The sequence below is a fragment of the Hetaerina americana genome, unplaced genomic scaffold, assembly GCF_022747635.1.
Source record: "Hetaerina americana unplaced genomic scaffold, ioHetAmer1.1.p SCAF_4, whole genome shotgun sequence".
NCBI lineage: Eukaryota > Metazoa > Arthropoda > Insecta > Odonata > Calopterygidae > Hetaerina > Hetaerina americana.
The window spans coordinates 97,860,610-97,885,779 of NW_027286985.1; the positions used below are offsets into that span (position 1 = coordinate 97,860,610).

At 36.1% G+C, this 25,170-nt stretch overlaps 1 protein-coding gene across 1 annotated transcript in view; it reads left to right on the plus strand.

Moving 5' to 3' along the window:
* The window catches only part of LOC139691848 (small subunit processome component 20 homolog), a 71,006-nt gene that overhangs the window by 6,758 nt on the left and 39,078 nt on the right, over positions 1-25,170 (plus strand). The window contains exons 6-18 of the mRNA XM_071589757.1: positions 487-616; positions 4,951-5,089; positions 5,964-6,477; positions 9,877-10,080; positions 10,203-10,458; positions 13,839-13,998; positions 14,089-14,265; positions 14,366-14,542; positions 16,971-17,096; positions 19,793-19,941; positions 21,796-22,309; positions 22,397-22,674; positions 23,800-24,106. Of these exons, the coding sequence (XP_071445858.1) occupies positions 487-616; positions 4,951-5,089; positions 5,964-6,477; positions 9,877-10,080; positions 10,203-10,458; positions 13,839-13,998; positions 14,089-14,265; positions 14,366-14,542; positions 16,971-17,096; positions 19,793-19,941; positions 21,796-22,309; positions 22,397-22,674; positions 23,800-24,106 (3,131 nt within the window). The remainder of the gene's footprint in view (positions 1-486; positions 617-4,950; positions 5,090-5,963; positions 6,478-9,876; positions 10,081-10,202; positions 10,459-13,838; positions 13,999-14,088; positions 14,266-14,365; positions 14,543-16,970; positions 17,097-19,792; positions 19,942-21,795; positions 22,310-22,396; positions 22,675-23,799; positions 24,107-25,170) is intronic.

The following is a 25,170-nucleotide window of genomic DNA, read 5'->3' on the forward strand; positions in this document are numbered from 1 at the left end:
AGTAGAGCTGTGAAATTTAAAGAGTCCCTTGGTATATGATGGCAGTGTCTTGTTAGTCGGTAATCAGTTTTTATTAAATGATGTGATAAAAGGTGAAAATTCCAATTTTTGAAGTAGTATTCTGATTCTAGTATTCAGTCGTAACTCATAAAGATTAGGCTGTAATTGATTAGTTTTACATTTCACCTCATATATTTCCTCTTCCCAAGTGACTTATTTAAGTTATCCATAGGGTGGAAGCACAAAATTTTAAATTGAGGACATTTTTGAAAAGTCCCATGAGAGAGCAAAAGTTTCCAATCTTTTCCCTTCCATTAAGGGTTTGTGTGGTGAGTGCACTTATATAATAGGTTGCCCCAAATTAAAATTTATGATGTGATTTAGGGATATAAATGTATTGTCTAAATTTTCAATGTACTACGAGTACATGAACAATGAGAACCTTGTATAAACATGGATTCCGACTGTTCATTGGACTTTTTACAGGTGCTGATGTATCACCATCCAGATATTGTTCTTACGTTTGTTAGAAGGACTGTAAATTTCTCAGGATTTGAAACTCTCATCTTGCCTCACTTGATTACATTTTGCTGCAATCATCAACCTAGATTTACTGGTAAGAAATTATTTCAAACATCATGCTACCTGTTTCCTCAGCTTGTTAAAAGATAAATAAGCAAATTTAATCATATTACTTAATGGCAATCATGTATTGGCTAAAATTACTCTTAATTGAATTACTATAATTGCACATTTTAAGCCAATGCATATATATCTCTACACTTATAAAGCCATTTCCATGTATTTCCAACGATAACAGATCCTTTAAATAAGTACGGTGCGATGAATGTTACTGAACATTTATGAAGCTATGTTTATAAGTTATCGAAGCACTCTTCTGTAAATGGGAAATCATAAAAAGCAACAGCAACTTAAATTCCATGGTTTTGCCTCTCCAGGTAAATGATAACATTGGCAACTTAATCACGGAACCAGGTAAAATATCCAATGCTTTTAATAAAGCTTTTTTGTCTCTACCTAATTCCCCACATCCTGTGCCTTCAGGGCCCATGTCAATCAATAATGCAACTTATACATCAATGTATCTTAAACCCTGTGATGTGAGTGAATTATGCTATTATCTCAATAAGATAGGGAAAAAACACTCTGCTGACATTGATGGTGTGACTGGAAAGTTATTAAAAGACTGTGGAGATCTCATTCTAGCACCACTGCTAATGCTGTGGTGCTAGAATGGTAATGGTGAACCAGTCCTTGGCTGAGGGCATTTACCCGAATTCCCTTAAAATGGCTAAGGTTTTACCAATTTATAAGAACAAAGGGGACCAAAACGATTTAAAAAACTATAGACCAATATCTATCATTTCACAATTTGGTAAAATTCTCGAGTGTGTTTTCTGCAAAAGACTGGTTGATTATCTTGAAAGCCAAAATGTGCTATCAGACAACCAGTTTGGCTTCCGCAAGGGAAAGTCAACTAATCTTGCTCTTTTTGAAGCTATCAATTATATAATTCAAGAGATTGACTCTAAATGTAAGGTTTTGGGAATTTTCTATGATCTGAGCAAAGCATTTGATACTGTAGACCACAGTAAGTTGATATCATAATGTGAGCTATTGGGCATCAGGGGAGTAGCACTGAGCTGGCTAAAGTCCTATCTTGCAAATCGGCAACAAAGGGTGGCCTACAAAAATGATGGAGAAATTTACCTCTCCACCCCCCTGGAGGTCAACAGAGGGGTACCACAGGGGTCAGTGCTTGGACCTATACTTTTTCTAATTTTTATTAATGATCTTCCTGGGCAGCTGCAGTTAAATGGTTCTAAAAAATGTGTTATTTATGCTGACGATGTGAGTGCAATGACACCCAGTAAAAATTTATGGGATCTGGCTGTGGCTGGTGATCTTCTGACGAAAACTATGTCTACATGGTGCAAATGTAATAATCTGGTTCTCAATGTTGAAAAAACTCATGCAGTGGTCTTCTCATCTCTGCACAGCACAATTGATAACTCTTTTTCAACATATGGTAGTAATTTAAATTTTGTAAGTAATTTTAAGTTCCTAGGACTTCATGTAGACTGTAACCTCAAATGGAATTTCCACGTTTTGAACTTAATTAAAAAGTTAAATTCTGTGTACTACTTACTCTCCATAATAAGACACACTGTAAGTCAAAATGTGTTGATTATGTTGTACTATGGATCATTTCATTCAAGAATTTCTTATGGAATTGTATTGTGGGGACTGCCCTCTCACCTTCTCAGTGTTCTAAAGATACAGAAAAAGATGGTGAGAATTATGTGCAATGAAAATTATTATGCACACTGTCGACCTCTCTTTAGAAAGTTAAAATTGTTAACTGCTCCCTGTGTATATATCTATCAATCTATAATGCTTGTTAAAAATTATAGTGCAGATTTTGAAACGAACAATAGCATTCACCTGTACAATACAAGACAATGCAACAACCTGCATGTAAAATCAACAAACTTAACCATGGCTGCAAATGGTCCTAAGTCAATGTGTATAAAATTATATAATAACCTACCTATATGTATTAAAAAAGAAGAGCGTGAACCAGTATTCAAGAAAATGGTCCGAGAATACCTCTCTGATAAGTGTTTTTACAGCATCAAAGAATACCTGAGACCTAATTCATAAATGTTCATTCCTTCCTTTTATCCTTGTAACACTTGTTTCTTGTAATACTTTCTATTTTTTGTAAACCATGACATGTCCTATACACTTGCTAGAGCTACTATGCACTGTGTCTCCTGGATGAATAAAAATATTATATTATTATTATTATTAATAATAACATACAATAAAACTGAATGTTTACAACAAGTTATGTGTTTGTAGTCTAACTGTTTGAGTTCTTTCAATATTGTTAATGAAATAATTTTACATATACACCTATTATGTTAGTAACTGAATATTGATCACAATGGCCAACATATGGGACTTACATGAGTTAAACTACAGGTACAATACAGCAAAACTTGCGTGGGCCTAGGTAACTGGGTATGAGGCTGTGACACAATGTCCACATTGAAATGAGGAATGCCACCATTGATGAATTTTCCAAATAAAATTAGAAAAGTTTTTGTTAAAGGAGTCCTTCCATTCTTTGGAAGAGGCCTAATCATGGTTTCTCGGTTTAAGCTATATTGTCTTAATTAATAGTTAACCTATCACTTGAGTGTCCTAATTTTCTTAAATAATGCTTTGTGTGTTATATCTTTCTCAAAACCTACCTTAACCAGTAGATTTCCAATAATATGAGTGTATGAAATATTTTTGTGGTGTTTTTGTATTTAATGTTTCATGTCTCTAGATATTAATATAAATTTTGAGGTAGGATTTGAGGTAAGACAGTACACTTGTCCCTGTACGAGTGTGCCCTTATTGCCCTTACTGATTCTATGGAAGAAAACACAAAAGGTAATAAGTGGTCATGATTTAAGAACTACTGTGAAATCGCTACTGGCTATGAGAGTAGAGGGAAAGACGAAGAAAATTATAATATCGGAGAAACTTTATAAAGTTTTTCCTTTGTAAGCAAAAATTACATGTTACCTTGGTGAAATTCAGAGGCTATTAACTTTTGACTTTACGGTAAATAATCACCTCAGAAAATTACTACAGCAAAATGTATCCCAGTATAAAATTCCTCTTCCAGGGAATGTGATTGGCATGGCATTAGTGACAGAGCAGGTTCGAATATTGCTGTGTCATGCCTTATTATCTTACTGAACACCAATCACCAAAAGTTGCGAGTGTTGGTCTTCATTTTGACTAATGATTCATGTTTGGCAGATATCTAAGCAATGGAAATAATTTGCTCAAGTGTCATCGTCCACTCTCCCAGTGATGAGAAATTTATAGACATATTTGGGAGCATTTTATAGATATGGCAGATAAAAGTTTAGGGTGATCAATACTTTCAAATTCTTGAATATAATGTTCACTCTACATAATTCCTCAAGTTACCATCTGCTTAAGAATAGGATGTCAGTCATCTAAAGGAAATGTAAGAGGTGTTCTGGAGGGGTAAATATGCTGCCCTTGCTTATAGTTCCTACTGTATTGAAGGTCATCATAGATATTGAAGTATGTACCGTTGCAAGAAAGTTTCTTAATTGAGCACTGAGGACTTTTTGTTTGCTTACCCTTTTTTTTTCAAGTTATACGAAATTATTAAATCTGATAGTTTAGATGTATGAAATAAATGCATGTTTAATGTTAAATGGTATTTTATTCCTTATCCTGCTGTAGATTAAAGAATCAACTGGAGTTAATAATACACTGGGCTCAAATATTTCAGTTATTCTCTGAGCTTCTTCTATTCTATAGGCCAAAGTCTGAGACCCAATCTGTACTGGGTGTTTGATGGATAAAATGCATACGATAATTTACTTGGAGGAGATGAAACAGGGCTCTTCTGCGATCACATTCCTTATGAAGTACATATTAGCTTGAAAATATTCACAATTCACAAAATAAAGATGGCATACTTGGATTATTTTAATGTATATGGAAATATTTTTGCCCTCTACTCTAAAAGCCATGGCAGCATGCACTCATACTTGAAGGCAATAGCTTTTACACTTGTGATACTGTTGTCCGAAGTAGCACTGTGAATCACAAGATAATGTAGCCTTATAGGTCTACATATTGTGAAAGTTTTTCAAGACATGTTCGGGGGGTGATATATTTAAGAAAACTGAAACTATTGTTCAAAATTCGTAGAATTACTTCATATTTGAATCCAATGCATCTTGATAATTCATGGTGGCTCATCATGTTTCATAGCAAGAAGCTCATCCAGTTGAGCCTCTTGCGTGCATTCTCTGTTTAGACCCATCATCGCCATCTCTGCTTTTTCAAGTGATTTTTTTGTTTCAATTATTATTGTTTTTTTAGATTGTCCAGATTCTGTTAGAGGAAAGGAAGTTTTGAATCTGTTGGCTTGGCTAATTTTGAAAAAAGCACCCCCATGTCTAACAGGTGGAAAGGATCTGAAAATTTGGCAACCTTATCCTCTGGATTTAAAAATGATGTAGTAAGTATATCATCCCACCTGAGTTATCTCTACTTGTCTAGTATTTTTGTACTAAGATAATTGAGTTTACAAATTGAGTGAAGTAATGCATGACCTTCCTACGTATCTTTTTATTAAAATTAAATTGCTACATTAATTGTTGGTTGAAACATAGAATGCAGACTGATAACTCCAGTGTCTTTGGGCATTCACTTTTGCAATGACATTACTAGAACAGTAAAGAAAGAAAATAAAAATTACTTAATTAAATAATTTACGCATATTCATCTTCATTGCCACATGAAGCTATCTAAAATTATGAAAGCAGATTTGTAGTTTCTGCATTTTTGCAGACATTTATATGAGCTACCTCAAAGAGTGTCTTGCACTAAGTAACATTTTGAAGAACTTTAGAGCTTCCCCCATCTGCATGCAAAATAATTTTGTTACTGCCTGGATAGATGTTGGGCCCAAGAGAGAGATTATTTTGGCAGAGGATAAGAGGTTGGATTTGTAATTATATAAGTTTTATTGTTCCAGTTAGGCTATTTTTCTCAAAATGTTGCTTGGCTTGAGCCTTTCCAGACAGACCTTATCACATATAATGTGATAAATTCTTTGAAGTTAAGTTAAGCCTGATAACTTTGAATATATCTTTAAAGGGATCTAGTATTCATATACTGTTGTAAGTGTTAATGGCTTTTTATGTATGAATTAGCCAAAACTATCTGTACTGATTTGGATGAAAAAACTTAAATTAGGTAAACATCCGATTGTAGATTTAAAATAAAGTGCAGGGAGAAATACTTCTATTATTACTGAAATCTCACTCCCTATCATTTGAAATAGTTCCCTTATTGTAAATCTCTTAAGCTTCATTGTTCACTATTTTCAGTGGGGGCAGTACACCTAAGGATGCAAGCTACTTCTCTAGCATACTGGACGAAGCTCTATCTCTTCCTGTTCAACAGAAATTTATTCATCTTGATTCTTTTGTTAATGCCCTCATCATTTTGCCTCATTTAAGGGGCGTTGAGGGTTTTAGCAAGACTTTAACCGCATCACTTTCTGCCCTATTTGATATGATGGATGGGAATGAAGGTCATGAGAGCCTGAAAAAAGAAAACATTTTGTTTTGTGTCTCTGAGGCTGTGATTGCGTCGGTTTTGTTGAAAGATGAAGAGGGGAGAATTTCGAGACACATTCCTTGTGATAAGGTTATGGGATTGTTGCTGCCATTAGCCAAGGAAGCCAAGGGATTGCCTGCGTTGAGAGCTGTGGATGTGTACTTCACGGCCCAAATGGAGGACCGAGCCGATGAGGAAGTTGGTGAGGGTAGGAGAGAGCCTGCCCTCATTGGTGACATGTACAGCATCCTGAATGGGAATCTCTCTTCCCCATTCAGAGAGGTAATCAGTTTTTCATCTTTTTATGCTTCATCTTCTTAAAACCTCATCCTTGAAATTTTCAGTAAAAAGTACTTCTTATTAACGCTTTATAGGACCAAAGTGATTTCTAGTTTAACTGGGATATACAGTGAATTGGAAAAAATTATGAACTGACATTAGGTTTCATGCCCAGAAAAACAATCATTTACAATAGCATCAGAGTTTGTTGATGCTTTTTGGAACATCTGAACACAATCATCTTACATGCTGTTGGCCACCTATGCCCAAAAGTGGTTATCAAAGAATCTGAGAGCTGGTATTCATGAAAGGCAGTACTAAGCTAGAAAAGAAAGGAATCACTGTGGGAGAGGAAATAATACCACAATTTTTTGTGGCCTGCGCATGCACAGAAAAAATCCATGTACTTTGCGTGTGCTTCCACATTATGGCTGTTCGTTCCAGTTAATAGAGAATTTTGATGCCGCTCAATGCAGGTGCACAGAAGGAAGGAGCTTGTATCTGATCAAGGGATTCTGTGTGCCCCCAACGCAAGGTGAAGGAAGACACCACCCCAAGTATTGGTGGTCAAAGTGATTTTCTTTCATTCCGAACCATTGTTAGCAGGGCAAAAGGCAAGATTTAATAGAAGTGATAAGTGTAAGAGTGGGATACTCTTTTAAGTTAAGATTGTTTTTGAGAATCTAAAGGCAAATTTGCATATATTTAAATAGAACATGTGAATTGCATATTTCATTTTTCAAGTTGTTGAGCTGAGCACAAAGTATTGTGTACTTGTAGTAATAGTAGGTTGTATGTGAGGCGATTGACAACTAAGGTCATTTGCACTATGAGGGATGGATGGGTAAGGAAGGGTGGAGAGACACCTGGTGTCGGCATTAGCCTACTCTTTTCGAAAGGTGCAAAGGGGTCTGCACTCCTCTCACACTCGGTTATGTGGTCTGAATTTCCTTCATCATGGAAATTAAAAGTAATTTCAATTGTCCTGGCACAATGGAGGTTTAGTCTATGAATGCTAGACTATGCAATAACTTCTTCAGGTCTGTGCCTGTCAAACCTGTCATTGGCCACTGTGTAATTCTTTGGACTTAATCACCTCCTTCTCCTCAAAATTACCCAATTGTAAATTGACTAAAATCATAGTGATTATGAGTGATCATTTGTGATTTTTGGCTGTGTGTGTGCCATCTTTTAGTGAGCTCTTATAAAAACTGTGGCAACCCTCAGAGATACATAATTAGGTGGGGAGAGTGTGTGGTTCTTCCTTCCTGAAAGATCTTATCAGGAAAGTACAATATGTGAAATAGTGCATGTGGAAGGGATGAAAATGGAATGCATATTTTGTATGGTGATAAGAACATTTTGGGCAAATAAAAACAACTGAGTAGAAATGAGATGTTAAGGAAAGGAATTTGCTGATTATGCACTTCAGGCGCTAAAAAGAATCTTGAAAGTGGACCGATTTCAAAGATTTTTGAGAGGTGAGCATTACTCATACAATCAAAGGTACCAAGGGATGAATGAAGGGAATTAAAAGCTTAAACAGGCCCTACTTCTACAAATCTTGATCTTTTAGAGATAACTGGCAAAATTACTGACAGCCTTTGAGTGTATCAAAAATGCTAAATGCTTATCTAACAAGATGTGTTGATTCTATATTCCTTTTAAGTTGTTGTTTTGTGATGGATATTTAATTAGACAAGATATTACATGTGTTTGTGTTTAGTTATTGATATAACTGGCAGTGGTTATTAGATTATTACGAAGAACTACAGGAGACACTGTGACGGTAACTTATAATGAAGTTATCTGCGAAAACGAGTATGCATTAAAATTTTAAAAGTGAAAAATTCCTTCATTTTAGTGCTTCTTTGTTTAGCCTCAGACATTTCTTTCCACTATTAAGGATATAATTGTTAATATTCTTTTTTATCTAAACTTCATCTTTTCAATTTCTGAGAACAGTTACTTGCATAAGTACGATGACCTTGTGAATGATATGTTTTTCTTTACCCTTGGCCATTGTTTCCTTAGATAATGAGGACTGTTGAAGAATGATTAATTTATTGAAGTTGAAATGTGTCAAATTTTATAAATTTTACAGTGAATTTTGAATTTTGTTTGTTTTCTAAAGAATTACTTCCATCACTCTCTTGCTTATCCTTTGTTATCAATAAAACCACACTATAGACAACCTTAATTTCTTTACCTTCCAGTCGCGGCACCATTATGTCGAGATTGATGATACAGCAGTTTAGCAGTATCAGTATTTTATATTTATATTAGCTGTAAGCCATTAATGAATTCCGTGAAAATGATCTATGATTGTCTCCAAAGTTTTAATTGTGGAAGTACCTAGAGGCCATGATATGTATCTCTACAGTGAGTGGCAGCCTGTGTACTATATGCTTGTACTATGGTTTTGTAATATTTAAAACTCTGGAATAATATAAACACCATTTTGTTGGATGCGGAGCATTTTGATTGGTAATGGGATGTTTAAGATTGTGATAGAGGGGAGAACGGTGGGCAAACAGGAAGGGAAGGAATAGGATAGGGATGTAGGACAGAATGAAAGGAGCCTGTAGAATTGAAAGGAGATCTGTATTTTCCGATCACGGGCTACATATTATTTCTTTGTAGGTGCAAGTAAATGTTTTCTTGTATAATTGTATAGTGTATGTCTGTACAAAATTTACCTTTGCTGGTAGAATGGCAATAATAATATTCACAGTTGGTAACATAATGATGCAATTCCAATTTCATCCTTTAAAAATGTAATAATCATTTTATTAGTTGCTTATAATGGAGTAAATTATTCATAGTATATTTTTTATGCACAAATTGTCACTTTTGGTAAAGATAATACCACCATCAGTCACCTTTTTCTTTAAGAAGTCACTTTTATACCATCCATATATTTGGACCCCTGTGTATGGGGATTGTATGTCCCTGGCACAGGGTAACTCAATATGTGAAAGCTATTAGTTTTCATCGGCAAACCTGGGCATTGTCAAAAATATTTACAAAGTTCCTTGAAAATTCTTTTTAAATGATAAAAATTAAAAACTTTTAATGTAAGGACTGTAAAAATAGAATGAAAATGCTTCGTGGTAATAATGTAAAAATCATCCCATGGTTTAAAATTAAATCAGCCATTCCTAATGTCCCGTATGTGGCCATTTCAATATCTCGCAGGGTAATCAAGTTCAGGATGAAGTCTCTTCAATGGAGAGTATTAAAGTGTGTTTTTACCTGTGCTTGCCTATTTTTTAGGATATGTATTTATACTTCTCACAAAAAAATATTGTGTATTTTGTTATATAGTAATGTATTTTGTTCACTTTTTTTCTTGGAGGATGAAAAATTGTTTCAATTCTATTTTCATTTATGTATCCTTAGGTGTGCCGTTTGACTTTGAGTATTCTCAGAAGTGTGGAAGCCATTGAAATGTGCCAAAGAAGTGAAATTGGCATATTTAATGCTTGCCTTGAAGCAGAAGATGTTCCACTAACTATTCATGATTTTAGGCAAAAAATTGGACTCATGGATGCTTTAGCATCACTCTCAGACGTCACTTCATTCCCTTCATTCAGCTCATATGAGGTAATATATCAAGACATTCTGTAGCACAATTTACCTTAGTTGAATTGAATTTAATTGGCCTTAGTGCCAGTATTGCACCATAATATACCCATCTATAAATTCTGTTTTGTTTTATATTTTAGGTGATATTGCAGTATCTCCTTGGCATCTACTTTGCCAATTTCAAGTTGCTCTGGGAACCCACGTGTAAATTGATTGCATCACTTGCTCGTGGTAATCCAAAGTTATTTTGGAAAGTATTTTTCCACCAGCTAAAGTTGTCCATGCATTATGTGAGAGTTGAACGTGGTTGGAAGGTGGTAACTGACGAATTAGTTAGTGCCTCACAAATGGCTGAAAAATGGGAGCATCACTGCTGTGGCTGTCTCTTTACCAAAAGTGAGTGGACCTCTATCTATGGTGATTTTACTGCAGACAGAGTACATCAATGCTAGTCTTTCACTAGATGTCAGTCAAGAACTTTTTACTGCTCTATCAAATCCCATTTCATATGTATCTTGGGTCCTTTTATGCTATTTTATGGGTCAAACCAATTATTAATCATTAGGAGAGGCAGTTATTTATTTTCTGTCAGATGTTTTGGAGAAGTATTTGGTGCTTCTGGTACATGGTTTGAATGGAGCCTCCTTGTGTAATTCCTGCATTGGATTATGTTGTGCTTTGTCACTTGGAAACTTGAGTGTTTGATGAATTTCTCCATATCCCTTCTCGGGTGCTATGCACTGATCTTAGTTCTAGTCTATTTAATTAGTCCCTTGAATTTGTGGTTGGTTGTCTTCTGATTTGTTGATGCCTATGATTCTCTCTACATTTTAACGGACACCTGTGCTCAAAATGATCAAGCCTACTTTAGAAAAGAGAAATATAATTGATAATCAATCAAAAGTGTTATGGAGCTAGCAAGGAAGAATTTCAACTGACTGTACTTTGAGAACATTTATAAACTTGACCTAAAGATGATCAGAAGAATCGTTAAAAAATCGGCTTTTTTCTAATTGTTTTGCGAAACTTTGGTTTTAAGAATTTTCAAATGAACTTGCTTTCAGGCATATTTCTGGAGCAATATTATTTTCTAACACCCTGGATAGAAGAGTATAATTAAGCAGTGGTGAATCCAGGGGGGAATGCATTTGGGGGGGCATGTTTATGTATGTGCATTTGGTTTGTACCAGTATTAGCATGCCAGTGTGCGTCCACTGGTGGCTAAGTAAAAATAACTCTTGTGTGTTAAAACATGTTGTATTTAATAATTTCAAACACTCTAAATGTCTTCAGAAAACAATGTCAAAAAATGCATGGATGCATATTGTTGTTAACGAAGCTCAAATTTTATGAGAAAATCACATGTAGCTCAACACTGTTGGAATTTTGTCTCTCTTTACAGTGTGTTTTAACTGCCCATGTGAATGTTCAATTGTGCATAAAACAATGTATCCTGCCTCAGTTATTTCCCTAAACCAAAAAAATAATGTAAACCACAGGTGTTTTTGAATTGGGCATAAAGTAAGAAATTAATTATTACCTTGTGGTATTAATTAAGGGGTTAGTTAAAAAAATGATATGGGTCATTCGTCATATTGGTTTTCCATCAACAAAGATTGACATGATTCACTGAATGGTAAATCAGTGCTTTCCCTTATCAAAATGTGTCAAGCATATCTTTGGGATTCGAAATTGTCGTAACGGTGTTAAAGTGAGACCAGGCCAGCCAATCTCCTCTAAGCACTGTTTTCTGCATCCAAGTTGTGAAATCACAAAATGCTGCGAAGGTACGCTCTGAAATAGAAATTATTTCAGGGAAAGTGCTTGTAATCTGAAAAAAATTGGATTCAAGTTATACATTTTGATCACAGGATTTGAGAGCAGAGACTGGTAGCTTGTCACACCATTTCTTTTTCCGTAGCTTTCACTTATGAGTGATGTATAAGTGAAGAGCATTTAAATACTGATCGGAGGGCTTCGGTTCAATTCCAGGTGATGCCCTTGGGCACCCTCAGCCCTTAAAGCAAGCTGTCTGTGTTTTTCGGCTACCAAATGGAAAACCATGGGTGGCAGAGGTAAAGATACTGGATCCCCTTACAATTACTCTGCTGTATGAATGTAACATGTCATTGGGCTTAGAACTGCCCTTAACTATCAAACCGCCTTTCAGGTTGATGTCTGTGATTTTTTTCCTTGTGTGTTGCTGGAGATTGACTTCCTCTTTTAGTTTCACGCCATGCATTCCGCATGTCCTTATCATCATCTAGCATGTTCCCAAATACCTGGACTGGGTAATCAAGAAGGTTCTTAATTCTATTAAGAATTCAAGCTGAGCACATCCTCATGAAGCCACCAGGTGGGATGTGTTGAGAAAAAATCTTATTCTGAAGTCATCACAGGATTTCTGTCAGTTCTTCTCTTAAACTTCTCGATTCTCCAGCAGCTTCCCTTAAATGCTTTTTCTGTGGCTGTTGATGATCTGCTGTCTTCTTAATGATGTCGGAAAAAATAACTTTCGCCTTGTCACCAATAGTGTCACATTGCAATTGCGTCTCATTAATCCATATTAGAACCAACCTGTCAATAATGTTGAGGTTACATAATTGTTGTGTAGATATTCTTGTTGCTCCCTTTGAAACATCTCCTTAATTGTCCTTCTTCTTAAGGATGGTTTCAAATTGCTTATGTAGGGTTGTATGTGTATGCTAGATCACCCTTGCTCACACTCGGTTCTCCCTTTTCAATGAATTTACTCCTCTTTTTTATGGTTATCTTTGTACATTATATGTTAGTAAGGACTACTTAATTAATGCCTACTATACATTCTTTCACTCACATATTACTTATGGCATTAGACTTTGGGGGCATGCATCTGATATTAAGCTAATCTTTGTGATGCAGAAAAAGGCAGTCCGTACCTTATCTAATTCATGTCCACTTGAACACTGTAGACCTCTCTTTATAAATTTAAAAATTATGACTGTCTACAATTTATATGTATTCTATTCATTAGTTCATGTAAAAGAAAATACGAGTATGTACTCCACTAGGGCTGAGGTTCACAGCCATAACACCAGAGCAAAGTCTAATATGGATTTTCCATACTGTAGGCTAGATAGGACTTACAAAGTTGAAGGTCTACCTATCAAATTGTTTAATATGCTTCCAAAATCTGTAAAGTCAGCCCGCAATGTAGTGTATATTGTGCTGTATACTATATTATCTAGGAACAACTGTATGTTCCTAAATGACGATATCTACCATATGTGAATATGATTATAAGATGAATAAAGTATATTATTATTATTACTCTTATGTCTGTCTTCTTGTAGTTTTTTCTTTGGTGACATTTCCAAAACTATGCACAAAATATTAATAGAATGCCCAAAAGATTACAAATAATATATCTGAACACAAAGTTTTGAAAAATACATAATCGATGAATGCATAATGATCATTATTGACACTAGGTTGCTAGTAGATGAGTGCTGAACATAAACCGAAGCAGCAGACATACAATCTTTCGTGGAAATCTCTCCTCGTCTGTCATTATGCGAATTACTCACTATGCGAGGTGCTCGTCAAGCGGTTCCACTGTATTCAAATTCATCTCATTATTGTTTTACTGCGTGTAAATGTCACCAAATCAAAGCAGTGATGACTTTAATATGTACATTGTGGTTGCATTCTATCATAATGTGTATTCAAAATTATCACAAAATGATTCCAGGTATAGTATCTTATGTGTCTTAATACTGCTATTCTCTGCCTTTCAGGTGAACATATTTCTGCTTGGTATAACAAGAGATTTGCCCTGTGTGACTCCCCTGATTTTATCAATTACCGTATACAGCTCTTAAATACAATGTGTGAAATAGTGGAGGTCTGTGAGGCAAGAAACAGAGATGTTTCTGAAATATTTTTGACCTTCTATAAGTGAGTTTTTTGTGCTGAAAAATATGCCTTTTGCTTGGGAAATAGTTATATCCAGGAAGGAGTCCCTGATCACTATTTTATTTTTATTAGGGAAGAATTTTTAAGATCTGACTCAAACCTTTCACCAGTGTGGGACATAAGGAAGGCTGAAAATGATGTTGACTTGAATGAAACTTCCGATGTGGCACTGGGGGAGGAGGAATCAGAGTCTAATGACATAGAAAGCAGTGATAAACCTCATATACTATCATGTAGATCATCTACAAAGTAAGTATATGCAGCAGTCATTTAGAGAAATCAAAGTATTGTTCTTTTCATAATTATGGCAGTTTTTATTTTCCTGTTTTTCATTCTTTTCCAATTTTAGGTCAATGATTGCCTTCTTGAAGCTACTTTCACGGATGCGAAACCCAAGGGCAATGTACAAAGAACCTGAGCTAGCCCTGATTTTTGAAAATCTAATGTCTCATCGCCATGCAGAAATACAGCAACAGTCATTGGATTGTTTATTGAATTACAGATGCAAAAGTCTCCTCAGTTACAGGTATGGAAAACTGAATATTAATTGTAAACTTTTCCCTTAGTTCCTATTGATATCCCATTTTGTCATTTATTTTAGTAGTTTTGAGTGAAACGAGTAATTTTATATCACTATCAGAGTTGCAGTCAAAAATTATCCATTAATATCTTTGATGTATTAGTTGAGTTTGTGCTAGAATCAGAAGGGTAAGAATATTAGATAAGTGTGGACACTATATATATATATATACTATATATATATATATATATATATATATATATATATATATATATATATATATATATATATATATATATATAGGCACTCAAATCATACCTGACTAGACAGAAACCCAGTCTGCTACTCTGCATCAAGGAAACTTATAAACTTTCTGCTATGTTATTTTGACATGATTTTTAATTGTGTGTATGAAGAGAGGGTTGTGAATAAAAAAACTATATTGGAAATAAATGGAAATGGCATACAGGGTGTGGCACTTATTTCCAGACATTTCCATTTAAATTTCTCACCATATCATACTTCTACTGGAGGTGGCGATTGGCTTTCTTGAAAGCTCTAGGCATCTAGTAAACAGTATTAACCTCAAAATAGGCAAGATTTTATGTAAAAGTGCAGAGATCATCAAAGAGCTGCTTCTATCAAAAGTCTTCAGGCTGGGCATTTACCCAGTGAAATAGTTCGATTCTTTGGCTACACCCGATAAACTGCTGACGATATTGTGGCTAAGTACAGACTTCAGAGAAGTCTGGGGAAGGTTTTTCTCACCAGGTGAGGAAAGCTCATTCAAGGAAATGCATGTCACAAACTGCGGCAGACATCGAGAAGGCTCTGACACTGATTTCAGAGCACCTGGGGCGATCACTGAGGAAATTTGTATCAGAATTGAATATTAGCGAGCAAACATTGTGTCAAATGGCAGAGGAGGACCTATGATACAAGTCGTACACAATAAAGGTGCAACACATGCTGTCTGAGGCTGCCAGAACAAACCGGATTGCTCGCTGCAACCTGCTATGGTGTTATCTAAAAAAATGAAGCTGTGGGGCGAATCAGATTATTTTCTGATGAAAACATTTTCACCTATGACATAAAGATCAACCAGAGATATGATTGCTGGCCTACCCATGACCCCGAGGACGTCCCGATTGTTGCTTCAACAAAATTTCCGGCTAGTGTACACGTCTTAGGTGTTGTGTCCAATGAGGGTGATATCATGCCGCCACATTTCTTTGAAAAGGGACTGCAAATTTTGAAAAATGTTGTGATACCGTGGATGATAACTGTGGCCTCTGGGAGAAAATATGTCTTTCAACTGGACAGTACACCAGCTCATACGAGTCATTTAGTCCACAACTGCCTCTCAGATAACATTGACATGATCTGGTCAAAGGAGTTCTGGCCCGCACATAGCCCTGACTTGAACCCCCTCGACTATTATGTTTGTAGCATAGTCAAAAGAGTTACCAATAAGACAAGGCACCTTAATGTCACACCTGTACACACCACTATCGCAGCAGTATTCGCAAATATGGACAGTGCTGTATTAAAGAGTATGTGCGATCAATTCAGGACAAGATTGGAGGTGGTCATTGCTGCCGAAGGGGGTTACATTGAGCAATGGTGCTCGTGACAGATACCACTACTTGTATGTTAAAGGATTTTCATACGTATTTTTTTAAATAAATTATCTGTTGAACTAAAGTTTCATTTGTCTGGATTTAAGCGCTGTACCCTGTATACCTGCCTCTGAACAAAATAATAAATCCAACACATATCACTAGGAGGTACATATCCAAGCTTTGAAATTGAATTGAATTTCAGTTGACTGCTTTGTGTAAAGCAGTAAGGAAAACATAATTCCAATGCACATGCAGAGGTTACACACTCACGTTTGGTAATATTCTTCAGGTCAGGTCAGCTTTTTTGGGTCATTGTTAATAATCATCAGGTAGGTGCTACTTAACTGGGTCATCAAATTAAACAAGTAGCATTCACTCTTTATTCATGCAGTATTGGGTATTTATTTAATAAGATTTTAGGACGACACAATGGTCCAATTGATTTTTAATATGCAATGAAGAACTTACATGCATTTTTACTTCTAAAAAATCACATTTGACCATTTTACATACTTCTGGCCCATTAAGGACACCGCAATCAGGGCAGTTTATGCCCTCACAACTGTCATAAACATGAGTTTTCAGTCACTGTAGACAATAATCATCCATAAAGACTCCATGGATTCACTATAAATGCAATATAACCCCCACCCATTCTTGCCAGACTTGTTACTCTCAGTGGCCATTATACAGCTAATCGTCAGCTCTTGACACAGCTTCAATCCTCGACATTTTTAAGAATTGTGCATTTTACTGCTCCTTGCTATTCAAATGAAATGATTTTCCTAATATATAACTCTACTCTCTTTCAGGGAAAATCTTTTGGGGTTGATAGATGAAAAAAAGTTTAAATCGGAAATGAATCTCTTCCGTGTAGACAAAGATAGTGAGCAGGTAAAGGTGGAGCATCGTATTCAACTTATGCCACTTGTGATGAGGTAAGTTTCCCTTCAGTAATGCATATTTATCAGATAGTAACTGCATTGTTAGTTTATGACTTTCTAATGCATAAAGTGTTTAAAAATTATTCATCTATGAAAATGGGCACTTACTTTTAAGAGCCTGGTCATTTTTCAACAGTTACCCTGTATTCCCATCCTCCAGCCTTTTTGGTCTTTGCATTGTTCCCCTTCCAACCCTTCCTTATTGAGGCTGTTTCCACTATCCTCTTTATGCTTCCACAGGCCATGCACGCTCCCTCCTTCCAGGTTGTGACCATTCCAACAGAATTCCTGGCCACCTTACCACCTCCATTCTTCAAGCTTATCCATACCATTGGAGATCTTGTCTCTGGATTCATTGTGCGATATTGATTCTATCATGTCCATTGCTTGTTTAATGTCTTCATGTTGTTTCCTCTCTACCTTGGATATCCTGGTTCCCCACCCTATCCCTTCCATCTGCACAGTGTGTATTTTACTTTTCAGATGTTTAGATCAAAGTTTCAGCTCTCTAATCTCAGTAAATCAGGATTCTCTCTGTTACTGTTTGCAGGATTCTCTCCTTTCTTTCCTAAATTAGAACTCAACTTTTTTAAATCACTTTCAATATTTTAACGGCCCATTTAGCCTGTACTGCTCTGCATTGTACATCATATTCACACCTTGATGATTTGTGAATAATGGAACCTAAATATGACTTTCACTATCTTAATGGTACCATGGGGCCGATTAATGTCATCTCCATCTCCTCCTACTCCCAGGTATTTGGTTTTCTTCAAGCCTAATTCAAGTTGTCCTCCTTCAAATGTTTTCAATAATTCTCTTATCATAACTTAACATCCTGCCAGCTGTGTGCAGTCAATACCTGGTCATCTGCAACCAGTAGAGAGTATTTTGTTCCATGCATAAAGGGGATTTTCTTACCTGATTTACAAATTCTGCATATATATTTTAAAAAGGCTGGGGGACATGTAGTAGCCTTAATTAGCCTTGTTTAATATGTGACAATGTCGATATTCAGTACTAATATTTCCATTGCTTACAAGTTGACTAGTAAGGACAAAGTCATAGGGCTTTTGAACATCCACATGTATCAAAGGAACTTCTTGACCATTAGCTGATATTATTTCACTTAATTGCATGAGGCAAAAATATGATCCATTCAGGATCATCCCTATATTGACACGCACACTAGGGTAGTACAGCCTGAGCTACAGTGTTCGGAAGGTCACAACTCTTGAGTTGACAGTAGCAAGTCAAAATGAACTGCAAATGGAAATCCCGCCAAATGTAAAATCCATTTAGTGATAAGGTTTTTACTGGAAATAAACTTCAAAGCTGCTAACATTCATTGGGAAATTTGTGCTATTAACTGAGTGATAAGTGACAGTGTTTTACATCAGTGGTGTTGTTAGTTTAAGAGTGAATGGACAAATGTCCAAGAACTGGCCATCCATCAGTTCCTCTGTCGCAAGGTGAGGCCAACCACTGCAGTCCTCATCATTAACATTGGTGTGGCCATTCTTCAACTGAATGCACCATTGCCTCGCTCTACCTTCACTCATTGTTCCGTCTCTGCACACTTCGCAAAGTTGCCTATGAATTTGTTGGCCTGTGATTTTTTGCCAGTAAAAACGTAATCGCAGATTGCTCTTCATAACTCACGGGATTTTCTATTGCAGTGCACATTTTAACAGTTTGCAGTAAGCAAAGTAGGAGAACCACAGTCTGCACACTACCATGGCAGGATACGTACTGAATGTAGTGAAGTTCAGACACCAAGATGCTGGCTCTGGCCTTACCCACCGCCAGGCTAGGCCGAAACGCGAATTACTTTCTTGACGGCCCATTTTAGAATGCTGCTAACAAATCTGCTGATGAATGCCATGGTACATGGTTGGATCTCCCTAAAATCATTTAGGTCCTTCTTGTCTCCTTTCCTTTTTTTTTACAAAAAATGAATATTTAAGGTCAGCATTATTATAGCAGAAACGAAAACTATTGTAATTTTCCACTTGCGATTATTAAGTGGTAAATTGTAATAGTTTTCGTCTCTGTTACTATGGCACAGTTCCACCAAATCCCACCTGAATCTGTAATTTATATATCAACACCATTCTTCTAATATTGCATCTCCTCTAAGAATCCGGTCACACCACTATTTCAACAATTTTCTTTCGATCTGCTCCATCTTTTCTTGGCTAACAGTGGCTAACAAAGTGCTGTTTCCATTGTGTCATAGACAGATTGTAGAGTTGGTACAGGACTGCACTATTTTCATATTTCTTCTCACTCTCCAAGTTACTGGATATCTTTGTATGGATATTTGAGTGTGTGTATGGGAAACTCATGAAAGGTAGGGTTTTCAGGGCTAGGAGGTGACTCCTTCATCATCAGAAGGAGATTCTTCTGCATGCACCCACACACATGCATAATGATGTGATGATAATGGATAAGGGAAATGACTGGGAAAAAATGAAAAGCTATTAAATTAAAAGAGAAGCATACAAAATGATGTATTCATCTCCATGGAGTGCCTGGAATGGGCTCGATGACATTTGCTAGATAGTATCTGATCTATGTTTCTCTTCCTACATAATAGGAAATATCTAATACCATTGGTTGTGCTTTTCATTTTAGGTCTTGTTGTATATTTAATGTTAGAACTGAAAATGATACCTTATTTCGTTTAGGATACTCTACAGCAAAATGCTTTCTGGGAACAAACGAACTGCTCAGCAACGAAGAGCACTTGTACTAGGTTTCATCGCCGGTTGTCATGACAGTGAAATTAGTATATTCCTTAAAATGGCCTTTAGTGTGCTCATCCCTTATATTGGAGGTATGTATGCTCTTTTAGCCGCTTCATTTCTTGCATTTTATGTTTGTGTTTTCCTCTGGCATGGTTTCAATACCATGTTATTTTGGATGAAATGTTTTACCTTTATTGGAAATATGTATATGCAAATTTTAGAATGTAATTTGTCCAAATCAAACTTATCGCTTTGTCCAGAATTCCAGCTGAATTCTTCAGGGAGGAAGTTCATCTGACCTGAAGAGGCAGCTGGAAATCCTCCAAAGTTAAAGCAAAACTGTCGAAATATATATATTGCCATAATTTTGAATTTGCTGTCCCATCGTTTAGTAAATAATTTGGTGCCTGTGTGACAACAGGTATTCAAAATAATTTTGAGTCTATACTCTCTGGCCAGGCATTAATCACACTACTTAAAAATTAAAGGAAACTAGAAAATTTCTCAGCAATGCATTTTCATGCCATTTGAATGAAAATGCTTTGGGAACTGTTCTAAGTGTGAACTTGGCAGAAACAATTTTGGAAGCAAAATATTTCTCTGGAGCAAATGCCTATTTATAATATTATGAAAAACATTTTTTCTTGGAAAAATTGTAATACATTTGATGCGTGCATCAAAATTAATTGTTTGGCATTTTATTTCAATAATATCTCTAAATTTACTCAAGTTCTCCTATCAGTAATGCACACTTGATTTTAAAAATATATTTACTGTTACTGAGCCAAGTTTAATGTAATAGGTATGATGAAGGACTTGATATCAGGTGATGAATATTAAATGTGTTGAATATATTGTATTGCCTGCTTGGCAATTAAATTACCTCCCAGAAATGTTCAGGGCGATGAATTTTTGTGCCATAACATCTACTGCACTCAGCAAAATACAAATTTCACGCAAAAATAATTAATTTTTAGTTAACTCTAAACAGTAAATTTACCAGATGCCTACAAATTTTGAGTTTTCTGTCCGAAAAATGTCCAAACTCACCCGCTTCCCTTGGGGCTATACCTTCATCACTCCAAAGCTGGTTACCCTATTGCAGAATTGAACTTGAGAATAATTAATGCAAATTTGAGACAACGCCTTTTCGCCCCCTCCCTAACACCCCTATTGTCGAACATGTTACCCCTCTATTCTTGTGTGCCTTTGACCGCTGATGACTGCTATCAATTTAATGCATTGCATTAGAATCCCTATGTGAAAAAGCCGATTTAAATATGAATTAAATTCATTTAAATTAAATGTATCCCTGATTTTCCTCAAAATTAAGTTAAATAGTTAATGCTTGAGGGTAAGTCAATTAATATGTCGCAAATGTCAGCAAGACAAATGCAGGAGATTTTATGATCATTTCATTGGGAGTCCTTGGGACATCCACTTCTGTAGATTCCTAACTTAGCCCCCAGTCAATGTCATCTGCTGGAGACCACTCCTATGGCTAGCCCATTTTTGGTAAGCAATGATGTCGTAGGCCGTAGAGGTTCCTTGTGGGCTGCAACAACAAACAAAAGACTTCTTTGCTGCTGGCTCCTATCAAGGACTTACAGAGAATCTGAATGTAGAGGGTTTACTTCTAGAAAAGTGGTATAAATTTCTTTGATTATCATTGCCTCTCTCCATTTTTGTGTGTTATTAATTGGCTCACCCTTGTATAATGTCAAACAAAACCGTGGTAATGCATGTGTGCACACAAGAATGTGCTTAGTTACTCTAGAGGTTTTGCTATATGTTGTCTGATGTACAATTCTTCCATACTCAAATGATTGTTTAATGTATGGTACAGTTTTTTAGGTAAATGTTTAGGTGAAATATAATGTTAAAACCCCATCTTGTTCTATCATGTTTGACTATTGTAAATGACTTATCTATTATTATTCCAGGTATGCATGAGGAGGTAGCTGATGTCGTAAGAAGTATTAAGTCTTCCATTAATTTGGAAAAAGCTCTACATCCCAAACGACTTCTTAGTGTTTCAAACCTTCTGGTTGTGGTCGTGGAACGTCTAGGCAATCTTCTTCTACCCCTACATCCCTCGCCATCTAGCTCGCCCATCGGATCAAGAGAAGCATTGGAATTCTTGATACGCTGCCTTCTCTGTGCAAATGCTCTGATTGCAGGAGAATATGCTCAGAAAGATCTAATCCATTCCTATCACTTAGCTTCCTTGCGCTCTGCTAGAGCAGCGGCTCTTGCTGCAGTGGCCACCTTTTTTCGTCGTCTTAACTATTCCCCGTGGCCTGGCACGTCAACTAAAAGTAATAAATGTGGAGTTGGAGATGTGGAAGCTCTCTTTGAAGCAGCAGTGTGGCCGTGGCTGGATCAGTTGCCTACGGAAGGAATCCATAGTCCTACTGCATTCCTAAAACTGATAATTGTGTGGAGTGAAAATCCCAGGTATAAGTTATATCATATTGAGTAAATAGTACACAAATAAACTCAGGATGACATTAATGTTTGTTAACCTAACTTCAACATTTTCAGATATTATCCTTTGCTGGCAAAGCAGCGTTTTCATCCTGGGGGAGGATATGAATCGATAATTCCTGCAGTCATGACCTTGCTCAGTGGTGATAAAACAAGACCCTCAGTAATTAATGCCATATTGGACATTGTCGAAAGGTTGCTGACTTATGAATCGTGTGAGGAAGCTCAAGTGCCAATGGAGACATCAGCAGAGAAGGATTTGGTGGTTGAGTTACCTCCTCTTGATGTTGGTCCAATGATTGAATTGCCAACGGAAAATAAAAGTAATTTAAATGGTAAGTTCAAATGGGAGACCATAATTTTCAAGATGAAGTCCTAGCAAAACTTCGTTTATTACTCTGAAACAAAGATACATCTCTATGAGTTTTTTAGTTTGATGTTGCATAAGTTGAGCAGGCTTGGATTTTTTTCAATCTGTGTTCCACTAACTTTGCAAAAAAAAAGAAGAATCAAAATGGTTATGATCAAATCTCTCTCTAAATCTATAAAAACATCCATTCCCATCCACATCAGGGTGCACAACTGCATCCTACATTATACATTGATAACAATTCAGTATCTCAATCGTCATTTCCAGCTTTTTTTATCAAGTTTTGTTAAATTCTTTGTTTGAATAATCCAAATTAAATTGAAAGAAATTGAGCGGCTCAATTGTCTTATGTTTTGTAAAGCTTCCATCTGCATCCAAACTTGTTGACCTTCTTTTTACCTCCCCCCCCCCCCCCCATCTAATGTATCTATACAAGTATGTCTTCTAAGATTATTCTCTAGAAACTGCCTGATGATGATGGCCAATATCAAAACCGAGGGTGTGTTTTTGATAAATTTTGAATGGAATCAAAGTTACTTCTTTCATTTTAATATGTCTTTCTCTTGTGCAGTATTCCCTGGTCCTCATCATTTTCTAGATTGAAATTAGAAAATTAAGAAAAAATTGGTATGACAACACCAAAACAGATTAGGGTGCTTAACAACCTTGATGATTAGCATAATGTATAAATTGATAGCAAATTAGTGTTTTCTAAATCCAATTTAACCAATCACTTTAATTGCAGTAGAAAGTTATGTGAAAATGATCAAGAACTAGAAAAGGAGTGAATACGTTCTGGATTTGCTAAATACAGGCAAGGTGATGAAGTATTGTATATTATGTGTTTCTTAGCATATCAAGTGTTGCGGGACTTTCATACTTTATCATACTTCATAAATTATTGTCACTGCAATTGTCCCCCCACTAAAATCAGCAGAATTAAGTAAATTCTCAATTAATAGCAAAATATAGCGTTGTCACTTATTGGAAAAAAATATTTTGTTTCTGAATAAATTTAAGAAATAATCAGTGTATAATTTACAACCTGCATCCGAATTAATATTATTCTCCTGGTTTCTTCCCTCTCAAGTTTCTCAAGGGATGAACTTTGGAAGCAAGTTGATCCTGCCTCATGTTCCTTGCATTCTTCGAGTCCTGACTCAACGTTTCACAGCTGTGAAGAAGGGTGGCTCCCTGTCTCCGAGAGACCTGAGAGTCCTCTCATTGTTATCGGAGCTGGTGTGGTCACCAGAAGATAGTGAATCCTTGATTGCACTCATCCTTCCAGTTGCAACCCACAAAGCTTCATATGGAACCACTGGAGAACAAATGTGCCAGTTGTTGACAACTGCCAACAATCTGATTCATAATGTGCCTAATCCTGGCAAATTCTTAAGGTATGCCTAATTTTGGAAAGTAGTGATGTTGCAAGGACTTTATTAAGGTGAGAAAGACATGTTCAAAGTTTGTTTTATTAAGGTTAACGTTTTATGTACAATAATCTTGTCTACATATTCCTTTGGAACCTTATGTGCTATTTTGGTTTTAGTCCTCGTATATAGGTTGTCACTCTTTATGAATTTAAAGCACCATGATGTTGATTCTTTAAGTAAGTGATTTCTCTGTTGGTAGCAATCACTCTTACTTAGTGAAGAGTCATGTTTGTGGAAACTGAAAATCTCCGTCTTCCGTGGTCTTATTATCCAAGTTTTTAATTCTTCCTCCAGTTTCGACCATGTTGCAGTTCCATGTCACAGGTTGTGTTTACTACACATAGCTTTTTGTAGTTCATCTCCCTGTCTTTGCTACTTATCATATTTTCAGTTGGTGGAGATGAGAAATTCCTCTCTGCTGCCTTTCTTGTGTTCTCTTGCAAATGTAATCACTTAGCTTTAATTCTATATTGTAGAAGAATCTGCATTGTTTTTTAGCCATGAAATGTCAGCATAAGAATGACTCACTATTTGTGAAAAACTATGTCATTCAATAACAGGTCTCAGCATTTAAAGTTAAAGTAACACTCCAATGTTTCTATGTTTTCGTTGATGTGAAAATGTGATGATTGCACATGCAGAATAGGCTCACGGCCATTTTTCCTACTTCTTCACACCCTTCCCCCCCCCACATTTTGAACAATTAGCTCACCTACGATAGCCAGACATGGCCAATAGTACTTCGCTAAACTTGTTACTGTAATGTAGAGTGTGGACATGTTTTTGCACTTAAGAAGTGTGGTGTGCCTACGGGTGACAGGATGATATTTGAGGAGACCTGTAATGTTGTTGGTAGAAGTTGCACTCATCACCTTTGCATCCCAAGTACAAACATAGCATTATTTTCTTTGAATTGCTTTTCTTAATGTGAATATTATTTACTTTAGAAGTGCCTTTTGCTAACATACTTATTTGGCAATTTTTTCAAATATGTAGGAATCTGTTGGAGTTAATGAAGGAAAATTTCC